The sequence below is a fragment of the Babylonia areolata genome, chromosome 3, assembly GCF_041734735.1.
Source record: "Babylonia areolata isolate BAREFJ2019XMU chromosome 3, ASM4173473v1, whole genome shotgun sequence".
In the NCBI taxonomy this organism is placed as follows: domain Eukaryota; kingdom Metazoa; phylum Mollusca; class Gastropoda; order Neogastropoda; family Buccinidae; genus Babylonia; species Babylonia areolata.
Genome location: NC_134878.1, coordinates 29,832,450 through 29,846,758, shown reverse-complemented (window position 1 = coordinate 29,846,758; position 14,309 = coordinate 29,832,450). Strand labels below are relative to the sequence as shown.

At 40.4% G+C, this 14,309-nt stretch overlaps 1 protein-coding gene across 1 annotated transcript; it reads right to left on the bottom strand.

Annotated features, from left to right (window-relative positions):
* Positions 1 to 4,858: 4,858 nt before the first annotated feature.
* LOC143279926 (cytochrome c oxidase subunit 6C-1-like) lies at positions 4,859 to 12,596 on the bottom strand. The gene is made up of 4 exons (XM_076584262.1): positions 12,455 to 12,596; positions 9,544 to 9,698; positions 6,116 to 6,257; positions 4,859 to 5,007 (listed from the first exon to the last, which is right to left on the bottom strand). Exons 2-3 carry the CDS (start codon positions 9,696 to 9,698, stop codon positions 6,164 to 6,166), a joined length of 249 nt encoding a protein of 82 aa, XP_076440377.1. The 5' UTR covers positions 12,455 to 12,596; the 3' UTR covers positions 4,859 to 5,007; positions 6,116 to 6,163.
* Between the last annotated feature and the right edge of the window lie 1,713 nt (positions 12,597 to 14,309).

Here is a 14,309-nt window from a genome sequence, read left to right as displayed (position 1 = left end):
CGCTTTTTGATAACATAAAACATTATATCTATGTTACATACACACACCAAAATGTGACCACACACACACACACACACACGCACGCACGCGCACACACACACGCACGCACGCACACACACACACACTGCATACATACATTTTAACATACATGTGTATCTAACAGCTACCCTAACAAATACGCACACATAGGCAGGCACAAACTTACATAAACACACGCACACACAATACACATTCATATACATGCATGTAGTTGTGGACCTGCCACAATTGAACTTATTGCTGAGGGAAAAGGTGAGTTTTGAGATGAGATTTAAAAGATGCGAGGGAATCAGAGTGACGGAGGTTATCAGGGAGCTTGTTCCACGTCTTTGGCGATTGAAAAGAAAACGATCTGTGTCCATAGGTCTTACTTCTGACGTGAGGTATCCTGAGAAGTCGAGTATCAGAGGAAGAACGGAGCTGGCGAGACGGGGTATAGATATGGATGAGTTCAGAAAGATACTTGGGGCCAGATCCGTTGACTGCAGAAAAGGTCAGAGTGGATAGCTTATAGTCTATTCGATCAGAAACAGGCAACCAGTGGAGAGACTGAAGGAGAGGAGAAACATGGTCAAATTTAGAAGCTCTGCAAATGAGTCTGGCAGCGTTATTCTGAATTCGTTGGAGTCTGTCTAACAGGTATTTGGGAAGGCCGGCCAAAAGAGAGTTGCAGTAATCCAATCTTGAGAGAACCAGAGAGCATACAAGTGTCTTGGTTGCATCGGTTGAGAGATAGTGGCGGATAGAGCTGATTCTACGCAGTTCCAAATAGGCAACTTTACAGATATTCGAAATGTGCTGTTGGAAGGAAAGAGACTGGTCCAGGATTACACCAAGACTGCGAACAGAGGGAGAAAGTGAAACAGGTGTGCTATTGATCAGAACAGAGTCAGGAAAGGAAGGATGTTGACGAAACTTCTTTGGACAGGTTATCATCAATTCAGTCTTATCATCATTTAATTGCAGCTTGTTGAGAGTCATCCAGTCCTTTAGGCCAGCAATGCACTCCTGTGTTTGAGTCACCAGTGCATCAAATTCAGCTATGGAAGCCGACTGATAAAGTTGTGTGTCATCAGCAAAGCTCTCATGCGACATCGCATGATGACTGATGACATCCGACACAGGAGCCGCATACAGCACGAAAAGAACAGGACCTAGGACGGACCCTTGTGGGACACCATATTTCAAGGCAGATATTCTAGAGTATGTACCATTTACACACACTTTCTGTGTACGATCTGACAGGTAAGACGTGATCCATGCTAGTGCAGTGTCACGAATACCAAAGGAAGTTTTAAGTCTGTTCAAGAGGATAGAGTGGTCGATAGTGTCAAAAGCTGCTGACAAATCTAAGAGAGCGAGAACAGATATCTTATCCTCATCAAATCCCGAAAGCAAATCATTCACTATTCTAAGAAGGGCTGTTTCGCAACTATGACCACGTCTATAAGCTGACTGGTGGGAATTAAGTAAGCCATTCTGCTCCAGATGAGCTAAGAGCTGAGACAATATGATCTTTTCTAGCAGTTTTGATAAAAATGACAGATTAGAGACAGGTCGATAATTTTTCAAGCAATTATGATCCAAAGATGGTTTCTTGATGAGTGGACGTACAATAGCAGACTTGAAGCTTTCAGGGAAACAACCAGACAGCAAGGAAGAATTGATGACATGAGTAATATGTGGCAGTAGAACATCAATACATTCAACCAACAAAGAAGACGGGACAGGGTCAAGCTCACAGGATTTCGGACAAGCGCTCAGACACACTTTCTTCACAAAATCTTCAGTTACCGGTTGGAAACAATGTAAAACAGGACCACTGTACACGCGTTCTTGAACGGGTGAAGAAGGAGACACAACAGAGTCAAGCTTCTCACGAATGCATGATATTTTGCCGGTGGAGAAGTCAGAAAACTTTTGAGGGAGTTCCTGCGCCGAAAATGTTGTAGGGAGAGGAGTGTTTTTCATTTTACCTAGTAGATTGTTCGTAGCGTTGAAAAGCTGTTTGGCTGTGGTGCATGCAAGTATTTTAGAAGAGTAGAACTTTGACTTTGCCCTGTCAACAATGTTTGTTACATTATTCCTGGCTGTCTGAAAAATGTCCCTACTGATGGTCAAACTAGTGGCGCGCCAGTGCCTCTCAGCTCTTCTTCTCTCCCGCTTGGCCTCCAACAGCTCTGGTCCCACGGTGTTGTACCAAGGCGACGGGGGACGATTGGAGATCAGGCGCCGAGTCGACGGGGCGTGCCTGTCGAGTGCAGCGCGTAGGACAGTGGATAGCTGGTCAGCAGTCGGCTCAAAAGGGATATTAGTCAGCAGGTCAGCTTTAAGTAAGTCTAAGTCAATTGAGGTCAGTGTGCGCACCTCCCTATACACACGGGGCGTGGGAGGTTTGGAGAGGTTCAGTTGACACGTCACACTGTGATGGTCGGAGGACAGGGTGTGATCGACGGTGGTAGACTTCAGGAGGCAGTCCTCATTTCTGTGCAACACCCAATCGACGATGTGACCACGCTCGGTTACAGACTGGTTAAGATCGAACAAACTGACAATTTCAAGTAATTTAGAGGTATAAAACTGTGTGGGTGAATCAAAATGAAAATTAAAGTCACCAACAATAAGTAGAGAGCCTGGTAAACTATTAGCGTATTCTAGGAAGTCCGGAAACTGTTCTGTGAACATCGTATCAGAAAGTTTATTTTTCTTGTTTGGTGGCGGACGGTAGAGGCAGAACACGTTGAGGTGGGAATGTGGCAGCGACAGTGAAAGCTGGGCCAGTTCGAATGAGGCATGGTTGAAGGGAAAGGCAGATGTGTACGTTGTGTGTGTATTACATTTAACTGAAACTGAGCCATTTTTAACGGGGTCTTTTTCCTGGCTTGTTTGAATATTTTTCCATGACAATAACAACAGCCAACTGTGGTCAGCTGAATGACAAGCAGCATGTTTGATTTGAAAAGCATTCCAACGTGAGCTGCATACCAATTATGTACCATTTCAGTGAAAAGCATTACAGCTTGAGCTGTACACAAATCATTTTTGTGAAAAGCATCACAACTTGAGCTGTGTACCAGTTATGTGCCATTTCAGTGCCACTAAGCAGGCAGTGAATCCAACAAGTGGAAATTTTGTTCCCACTTCTATGTGTATTCGCCCTGTCAAGGTTGTTTTGGAAATGGTTTCCTTGAACACTTGGCAGTTTCAGCTGCTGCACATGGTGTAGAAATGAAACTGGGTCTGGATGGTCAAGTTCTAGACAGCCTTTCAGCCCTCTCCGTTTCAGTTTCAAGATGTTAAAGCGTGCTGACTGATCCATATACTGTGCACCATATTTATTTTGGAAAAAAAAGAAGAAAAAAAAAAGATGCATAACCCACCTTGGTCTGCATAAAACATAAAATAATATAGCAAACAAAAATTCACTAAAAGATAATGAAAGATGGTGCATTTCTACACCCAGCCCTAGAAATATATCACTGCCCCCAAGTGAACTACAGTGATGCTGACATGTTGAAAGCATGTGCTGCACGCATATCCATCAACATCAATTTAAAAAAAAAAAAAAAAAATTTAGTTGACAATGATGGAAGTTGAGAACAACTTCCATGATTGTCTTGATAAAAATTCACAGTTGTAATCACTGTTCAGATTATTTGACAGCATATATGGCATATTATTTTGCACATATAGCAAATTCTATTATTTGTATTTTTATCACAACGGATTTCTCTGTGTGAAATTCGGGCTGCTCTCCCCAGGGAGACAGCATCGCTACACTACAGCGCCACCCATTTTTTTTTTTAGTATTTTTTCCTGCGTGCAGTTTTATTTGTTTTTCCTATCAAAGTGGATTTTTCTACAGAATTTTGCCAGGAACAACCCTTTTGCTGCCGTGGGTTCTTTTACGTGTGCCAAGTGCATGCTGCCCACAGGACCTCGTCTCATCCAAATGACTAGCGTCCACACCACCACTCAAGGTCTAGTGGATGGGGAGAAAATATTGGCGGCTGAGCCGTGATTCAAACCAGTGCGCTCCAAGTCTACCGCTTCCTAGGCGGACACGTTACCTCTAGGCCATCACTCCACACATACATGGATAAGTCCTCATGCTTTGACATCTTGAAACTGAAACGGATTCTTCTATAAATCAAACTAGAAGTACCTGTCCACGAGTGTGGTTGGTGCCACACCACACACATTAACTTTATAGCTCTTAGTGCTCCAAATTGAAGAGGGGACAAAGTCAGTCCTGTGTCAAGATCAGTTGTAACAGTCACAAGGTCATCAATTACTACCAAAAAAAAAAAAAAAAAAAAAAAAGCAGATGTGTCATGTGTATGGATCAGTTTCCATGTTTTGACGCCTCTGTGAAACTGTCATAAGAGAAAGGACCGTTACAGCCTGCATACCTTGGTAAATTCATATTCGTGGCAAATGCAGAATAAACTGCCTTGCTGAATGAAATAGTGTACACATTTTATATGTTTGGTGCTATATACATGTGGTCTGTGACAATAAAGCTTTCCAACATCGTTTGAGTTACATGTGTATTCTTCAACTGTGTGTGCTTGTGCATGATTGAACTTGGAACTGTTCTGGTACACATTCTGTGCCATTATAAATTTTGTCACCAGGTGGACAAAATTATGACACACTCATCTTCAAGTACATTTCTCGAGGGCTATATTTCATGGGCACTGACCAGAACTGTTTACATCTGGAAAAAAAACAACCAACCACATGCATATAATTGGGAACAAAAAAACAACAACAAAAAAAAAAACCACACACAAACCCCCCCAACAAAACATACAGATCCATTTGACACTTTTACTGAAAAAAATGAGATTGCTATCTATTTGAGAATCTCACTGAGAAAGAGATTGCCATCACTAAATACAGCCGAGTTGGAATCAAGTACATGGAAATTTCAGGGGACTTGATCATCCACCGCCTGTTGGATACCTGCAAATCACAGCATTCTTTTGTGAATTGTATGCCATACTTGACTGCGTGTACATTATATAACTTTTATTAGAAACATCAAAGTTCAGTTTATAATCACAGACTGACATAAACTTACAATTGGGCCAACAGCAAAGTGAGAGCTGTATGATCAATGGTTTCTCCATTGCAGTGAAAAGTCATTTACAGCTTAGTCTTTTGTGAAGGATGATGACTCTCAAACGAGGAGGCAAGATTGCACTCGCTCTTAGTGCTGCAGCCTTGGGAGCTAGCTGGCCTTTGGGAACCATCCCAATGCAGACTGTCCAAAATCCCTCTTGGCTGAGAGTGTGGATGTAACTTGGGCAAGACTCTCTCCACTATAATCAAATTCTAGCTCAGATAGTTGGGACAGCAGTTGCCTCCTCTGCTGTTCTGATGGTCATAGATGGACACGACTGACTTTTATTCATTAGAAACACCACAAGCTCCTTGACTGGGAGGTGTAAGCAATCATTTTGAATATGGCAGACAGGTTTTTTTAAATTTTTTATTATTTTTATACTTTATTTTCACACTGCAAGCGTAAAAGCAGACACAAAATGAATAAATTATTTTCTCTAAAACAAAAAAAACAACAACAACAAAACCAACCAACTCAAAAACAAGAGAGAAGTAATTAACCAAAAATGAGTCATCCAACATTGAATTTCATAAATTCAAACTGACATTATTAATTACACTGGCAAACAATTTTTTGAAAGACTTAAACACACAGTGGCAAGTTTCAGTCTACAAACCCATTTGTGCCACTACTGGGTCTCAAACCTTGGGCCCTAAGGGCTGAAAACCCAATGCTTTAACCACATGGCAATTGCAACCATTTGAACAGATGGACGACTGTCTTTAACAAAGTTGTGACTGAACGCCACTGGCTGGGGCAATGGCGAATGGAGATTCTGCCTAACAAGTGGCATCAAAGATACCAGTGTTATGAATTTACAGGCACAATCACTATGAATCGCACAGAAACTGGACAATTTAACGACAAAGTGAACACGTTGCAGAGATAAATGAAGATTGTTACATTAAAAAAATGAGCATAAAGATCCTTGGATAGCTCACTTACCTTTGTGTAAACTGAGTTAATGTCTAGAAGTTCTAAAGAATGCCGTCATCACCATCCTTCCCCCACTGAGCCATCAGGGTTGACGGAGTGGAAAACACCTCCCACCTTCATCCTCTCAAAATCTTTCTGGGCGTCATACGTCCTGCAAAAGGAACAATTTATATGATAATAATTTAACACACACATACTTCCCCAACCCGCACACACAGACACCATGTGACACACATGCAAATTCCCTGTACTTCTTGTACACACAAGACACCATCAGACCACGGGTGTTCAGTGCTGGCACTTTAGTTGGCCCTGCGAAAGTTCGTGAACCCAGAAAGTAGGACATGGATATAAATAAACGCGGCTGACAAACAGGCCGCGCCAGCGGCACTCGCTGAACGCTTGTTCGGCGGTAAATCTGCTTGTTTCTTTCGCGCATCATCTCCTCGGATGGGTCGGAAATAACGACTAAAGAAGTGGTTTTCTAAAAAGAACACAAAATAAGCTTTCCATTGACTCCAAACACAATATGTTTTCTTACATAGCGGTTGTTGCGGCAACGGTTGAAACATAAATGAAGAAAGAGAAGAGAAGGATAAGCAGAAACATGATCGCAAAAATCGTTAAGTTTAAATCCCTCTCTAAGAAAACAGGCATTTAGCACAATAACATCGTCAATACACACAGAACATATAGCATGCCTGCATGCAGATTAGCTTACCTTTTGAGTTGTGCGATTTTTCTTGGCAGCACAACAAACGTTTAAATGAACACACTGTAGCATGGTGAGAGTGAGCAGCAGGGGGATGGAGAGCGGGGTGAGTGTCTGTCGGCTTATGGCACTGCCGTGCCCTTCATTCCACGAGAAAGACGAAGATTTTTAAGGTAAAAAAAAAAAAAAAATGTTGATAAAATAATGAAATTGTGTAAATCAAATCAAACTGCACTCCAATAATACAACCAGGAATAGCAATAATTCAACTTTCTGTAATCGCTGCAGGAAATGTGTGGATGCTGTGAAAAGGTGGGAAAAGCGGGGCGGGGGCCGAGTGAAACAAAGAAGGCAGTGTCCCGGTTTGGCGCGCGGGGCCAGAAATACCGCGGCGAATGTGCCGGTCAGTACAGACTGCGGTGGGAAAGTCTGGCATTAAAAAAATTTTGACCCAAGACGCTAGACGCTGCTCGGCCAACTAAAGAGCCAGATTTTGTGCTCGGCTGAGCAGCCGTGAGACACACTCTTAATTTTACACATTGTGACATTTGATTTACATGGGCACAAAAGACACCATGCGAAACATTCTCATACTTGCCCATTTACATGCACATACAGACACCATGTGATACACGCATACTTCCTTGTATTACATTCATACACTGACACCCTGTGACCTTCACATTTTTTCCATTTACATGCACACACAAAGACACCATGTGACACACATAGTTCCCAAATTACATTCATACACAATCACCAGTGACACACACACACATACTTCCCTTTATTACATGCACACGCAGGCATCATGGTGATGCGACACACACACATAGTTCCCAATTTACATTCACACAGTGACACGCATACACATAATTCCCTACATTACATGCACACACTGACACCATCACACACACACACATTCCTCAATTTCATGCACACACAATCACCAGGGACACACACATAATTCCCTATATTACATGCACACACAGACACCATTAGACACACACACACACACTTCCCCATTTACATGCGACACACACACAAACTTCCCCATGCACACACAGACACCATGCCACACACACACACAAACTTCGCCATATTACATGCACACACAGACACCATGAATGCAAAAAAACTCGAAACATACATGTACATGATTATGCACACATAAATTATGCCTACACTGGGTACTGAGGGAAAGGAAACAGGCCAGGGTACTCAACAAGAGCATAAATAAATCAAATGTGTGTCTCTGAGGTATGGCAACCTGGCTTCAATTATGCAGCCAGGAACAGTTTTAAAGAAATGTGGTGCATTCTACTAGTACAATAAAGACCAATTTTTGAAAAAGGCATATATATATATATATATATATATATATATATATATATATATATATATATATATAAAATTGGATAGTTCTTTGTTGTGCTGTGTTCAAAGAAGGCCTTCTTTAAACTTTGTGAATTTCATGAGGGTTTAGGAAGCACTTGTGTTTTTCTAGAAATCTACACACAGCAGAAAAATGTAGTCAAAATTTCTGAATGCCAGCCTGCAGCTTTTGTGTATTTCAAAACATTAAAATAAACACAAAAACACTAAACAACAGGACAACATATACGAGTAAATTACAAGGCTGATGTGATAGTTGAAAGCTGTCACTGCACTGGAGTCATTTTGCTGTTTCAAAATTACACTTCACAACCACAATAATAAAGCATCTAAATTGAAAATTTTAAAAGATTCCATGCAACTGAAGGAGATGGTGTACAGTGGGAACTTTGGAAAAGATTCAGGGAAAGTCAAAGTTCTGAAAACACACAGTGAAAATCCTGAAGGAATCCAGCCTGAAAACTGTCTGTATGAGATTTACTCTTTAGTTTAAATATTAATGAGATGGTTCAGATATATGCTTAAAAAAAATCACTCATTTTGGTGATCTGAGTACTTTAGGAAAGTCACTCTCTAAGTCTAATGTTAGAAATAACTTTGAGGAATTAGGTACCCTTTAAAGTTACTCCAATTTTATCAGTCAATTCTGATGGTTCAGATGCCCTTTAAAATAACTCTTTACTGTGGTTCAGATGCCATTCATTGTTAAAAATCTCTTATTAAAATTCAATTTTGATGGCTCAGATACAATTTATTGTTTAAAAGCGTCTCTTTAAAATTCCATTTTGATGGTTCAGACACCATTTATTGTTTAACAATCTCCATTAAATTTCATTTTGATGGTTCAGATGCCATTTGTTTGAAGATCTCTCTTTAATATTTCATTTTTGATGTTTCAGATGCTATTTATTAAGAATCTCTCTTTAAATTATCATTTTTATGGTTAAAATCTCTTTTAAGTTTAATTCTAATGGTTCAGATGCAATTTATGTCTAAAAAATATCTTTTAGATTTCAAAGCAATTAGTTTATAATTCCTTTTTGATGAATCAGATGCCATTTATTTTAAAATTTCACTTTTTCTAAAATTTCATTTTTAAGATTTTGAAGAATGACATGATACCCTTCAAAAAGCCACTCTTTAAAATTTCATTTTGATGCTTCAAATTCCTTTTAATTATGGCTGCACTGATAGGTTTTTTCAACCTTTCTACTCCCTTCCAACTTCTCAGGGTTTCTTCCCAATAATACCATCTATGCAAGATGGCAGAACAGTAACACTTTGTACACACACACACATACATACAGACACACACAGAGCTCCAACATACTTGTAGAACTCCGCATATCTGGCTTTGCGGGAATCACAGACAATGACACGCCATGCCACAGTGCTGATAAAAGACACTGCTGTAGCGATGATGAAATTCTTCTTCAGATTGGACTTGAGAAAGCCCCGCAGTTGAGGACGAGCCACTGCAGACATCTGTGATCATGTAACAGATTATATGAAATGTGTTGCATTAGATTAAAAAAAGAAAAGAAAAGAAAAAAAGAATGAATAAATTCATTATACTTCTACTACTTCACCACGGTTCTCTATCGATTTATCATTATCTTTTGTAATGCAGACTGGTATGATTAACTTGCACAAAATCCTTGAAATGGTAAAAAAATAAGAAAAGGAAAAGATTTAGCTAGGATGTAGATTTCAACTTAGACTGGTGAGAGTGAAAATGGTTTTGTTAGGGAAGGTGTGGAGACCCACTTTTGTATATTTTTGTGGAGGTTCCCCGGTAATTTTTTGCAAGAACCATGTGTGCATGAGCATCTCCATTTCCTTTTTTTCCAGGTCACTGAAAGGCTAAAATTTTGTCAAGGAAATCGCTGTTTTGATGAAAGGATTTCTAACATTTTCAGTGACTATTTTTCCAAGTTTACAAGATATAATTGGTTTTATCATTACAAACCATTATTTGCTTTAGCCTTGTATGTTTACTTTGAGTATGTTTCTTGTGATATAATGATATCTGTCATTACCTATTCGAACTGATCCATTCATAAACTCTGCTGAAAAGTTGCCTGAACAAAGGCACTGCAAATTCAAAGATTCAAAGAAGCCAGTTACAGTGGTGGCTGCCCATGACATCATAATTATGACCTACTTGTGAGTGACAAAAAACCACCATGAAAGCGGGCCTACACACCCTCCATGTTGTTTATTATTAGTATACACCAGCCACAGAAGCTCAACAAAAAATACTGAACATGTATTTCTCCCCAAATCACTTTCTGACTTTATATTAGTACATGCAAACAAGAATCTAACAAAGAAAAACACATGAAAAACACAACAGAACTGTGTGACATACCCTGAAAACACATTACTGACATCCATTCTGAGAACAAAATTAAAAACTGAATTACAGCCCCTTTTCTACGCACACACTTATCCCAACCAGAGGCATGTTTCTTACAAGCTAGTTAGGCAAAGATATGCTATGAAGGTGGGTTTCTTTTATCAGCCTCATGGCAAGAGTGGCTGGGTTCTCGTGAATCAAGACAAGGCAGCCTTCAGAGAAAATCTGCCATGAGGTAAGGATAAAATCTACAATCTACCTCGCATTCCTTTCATTGTGCATGTACTCCATGACCTCCCACTTCCTTTCTCGCCACTAACAGTAGCACGCAAGTGTGCTCGCTATTAAGAAACACGTCTCATCCCCACATAAAAATCATAGCAGACGACTTCTCTCAACATTTGTTTTTATTCAGCTTGCCTTACTTTCATAAATGAAGTAGCTGGGCGTTGATCCTCAATCAATATGAAGCTCAGTGCTTCATAAATATCCCAATGAGAATGTCACTGAATGACAATACACTTTATACGGTTAGATTTCGTTGGTAATAAAAAAAAAAAAAAATAGTGGCGAGTTCCTTAGTAATGGTGTTGGGGTTGCCTATCAGCAGATCAAGAGTGTGATTCCTTTTTGGAATGTTTTGTCACTCTGAAAACTTACATAGACCAGTTATATCAGCCATTAGTGAAAATTTCATCCTGGCACAGTGGCAGCAAAAGCAAACACAAGAATAATGAAAGGCCAGCATTTCCCTGAAACGCCGGAACTGAATTATGCATACACTTTCACTGAACAAAAATTGAATGTTACATGCTGAAATTATTGGGGGCAGATGTTGAGCTGCTCACTGCATACTGATCAAGGACCAATGCTAAGCGCTGGCTTTTCACCAAACAAGCCAATAAAATATTTGTATTTCACTATTTGTTGTATTTGTATTTCTTTTTATCACAACAGATTTCTCTGTGTGAAATTCGAGCTGCTCTCCCCAGGGAGAGCACATTGCTATACTACAGCGCCACCTATTTTTTGGTATTTTTTCCTGCGTGCAGTTTTATTTGTTTTTCCTATCGAAGTGGATTTTTCTACAGAATTTTGCCAGGAACAACCCTTTTGTTGCCGTGCATTCTTTTTTATGTGCGCTTAGTGCATGCTGCACACGGGACCTCGATTTATCGTCTCATCCAAATCACTATCGTCCAGACCACCACTCAAGGTCTAGTGGAGGGGGAGAAAATATCGGCGGCTGAGCTGTGATCTGAACCAGCATGCTCAGATTCTCTCGCTTCCAAGGTGGACGTGTTACCTCTAGGCCATCACTCCACTCAATTTCATAGTTTCAAGAGAAATTGATTTTGAAATCATTCCACTCCCATCTGAAATCAATGATTTGAAGGGGGTGTTTATCCTGACCCATTGAAAATGACCCATACATTTTATGGTGATTAGGTCAAATGACCCATAATATTTAATAGTGTAACTGAATAGGTCAAATGAACAATTCTCTTTCTTCCCCAATCTGGACTGCGTTCTGCGAACTCCAAAGTTTAGTTTGCACAATTGACGCAAAGAACCCATTAATTTATGTGTCTGAACCGAAGATACTAACTGTTAGTGTTAAAATTCATGTCTGAACGCTGTGACACTTTCAAAATGAAACTGGTTAAAACTCACTACCAACGCCAACGCACTCATCACTCAGCTGGCAACAAACGTTGGACACAAACGCTTGTTGTCATACTATTTTAGTCATTGCCACATACACCCATTTTCAACCTGAATGAACGCATTATCCTTAAGGGAAATCAGTCGAGGTTTTCTAAGTTACAAAAATCATGAAGGATAGGAGGGAAAGTGAGAGTAAAGGAGAATACATGTATACCTTGCTTGATAAGAGTTGACCTTCAACGGAGCGCTGGCCGGAAGTCACGTGACAATTTCCCGTCCGCACTAGTTGACTCCCTTTGATTAATGAACTTACTGGGTATTGTCTCCCATTGACTAATGCCCTCGAAAACGCTCGGCTGGGAAAAAAAAAAAAATTCTGTGCCAACAACAAATCATGAAAACATAATATACTTACATACTTTGCAGTTCAAAATGACTTTTCAGAAATAAAGGCGTTTTAGCTGTAAGTTTATTTAATTTGTAGATGTCTAGATACTGTCTTGGGGTTAAAAGACGTTTGTATTTTACCAACTTTTATGTGACACTGTTAAGCATTTTGAAAATTGTTATTCTGAGCATGGAATCATTATTTTGTAATTGCTATCCATACTTCAACAGGAGTGAAAGGATATTTAAAACTTGAAACAGGACAGGAAACTTGAAACGTGTGTGCGTGCGTGTGTGTGGACTGTGAGCGTTTGTATGTACTCTGTGTGTGTGTGTGTGTGTGCGTGTTAAGGAGAGAGATCGAGAGGGAGAATCAATGTACAGATGGTACATGTAGCCGAATTGCGCATAGGGGAGGCTATCGGAAAAAAAATGCAATAGTGACACCATCTTGGTTTGCTCCCTTACGCTGAAATGTGTGTGGAGGGTGGGAGGGTCAGTGGCGGTGTATTCCCATAAATCACCATGACCACTTAAGAGCACACAAACACACACACGCGAACACACATAAGCACACACACACACACAAGAGCGCGCACATACACAAACAAGCACGCACAGAGGTCTGTGACACACACACAAACACACGCGGGGCACATACTTCACACGCACACGCACAGAGAGAGAGAGAGAGAGAGAGAGAGAGAGAGAGAGAGAGAGACAGAGAGAGAGACAGACAGACAGACAGCGAAACGAAAGTCATCACTTCAAATAAATTCTTAATACCCCTGATCATGAGACCCTCCACCCCCACAGAAGAAACACCCTGTACCAAAAGGCTTCCAACCCAACTCGGTCCCAAGCCATTGTCTCGATATCCATGGCAACTAGTTTCCCCTTCCTTTCTAAAATATTCCTCAACTTTCCCCCCCTCATGAGATGGGGAAGGGGAGGGCGGGAGACTGAGGGTTGGGGTGGGGGTGGGGGGCAGGAGGTGTAGTGGTGGAGGGCTTGATACGGACGTGGCGATAGATTTCCATGGTCCTGATTTACGATGACACAACCGTCAGGCCAAAGTATAATACTTTCATTTATGAGAACTAGTTTAATCAGTTAAACTGGCCAACTTGTCAAGCCGAGCTGGAAGCACGACTAGACATTAATCAAGCCAGAACGGACACTCATTCAATTATCAAGCTGTTGTTGTTACTGGAGTGGTTTTTATAAAAAGAAAATCAATGAGATGGGTTTTAAATTGTAAGCTTTCGTAAAATCTTTGATACTTTCTCTCCATCTGTCTCTGTCTCACACACACACACAAATCACGCCCACCACAGTTATAGACAACCATACACACACACACACATATATATATATATATGTGTGTGTGTGTGTAGAGAGAGAGAGAGAGAGAGAGATCAACAGACATACGCACAGACAGACATAGAACACAACACACACAAAAAAAATGAGAGAGCACAAAAGATACTGAGAGACAGTCAGAGAAAAAGAACATTAAAGATTTAAAAGAGTCTCAGACCACGGAAACTGAACTCGGAGAGATTATAATTATGAGGTTGGTATCGGGAACAGCATTAGAAGCGACAAGGATTAATCTTTAAGTGGCGACTTTTTTTCCGGCTTTCTTTCTTTCATTTATTGTCTTTACAAACACCGGCGGA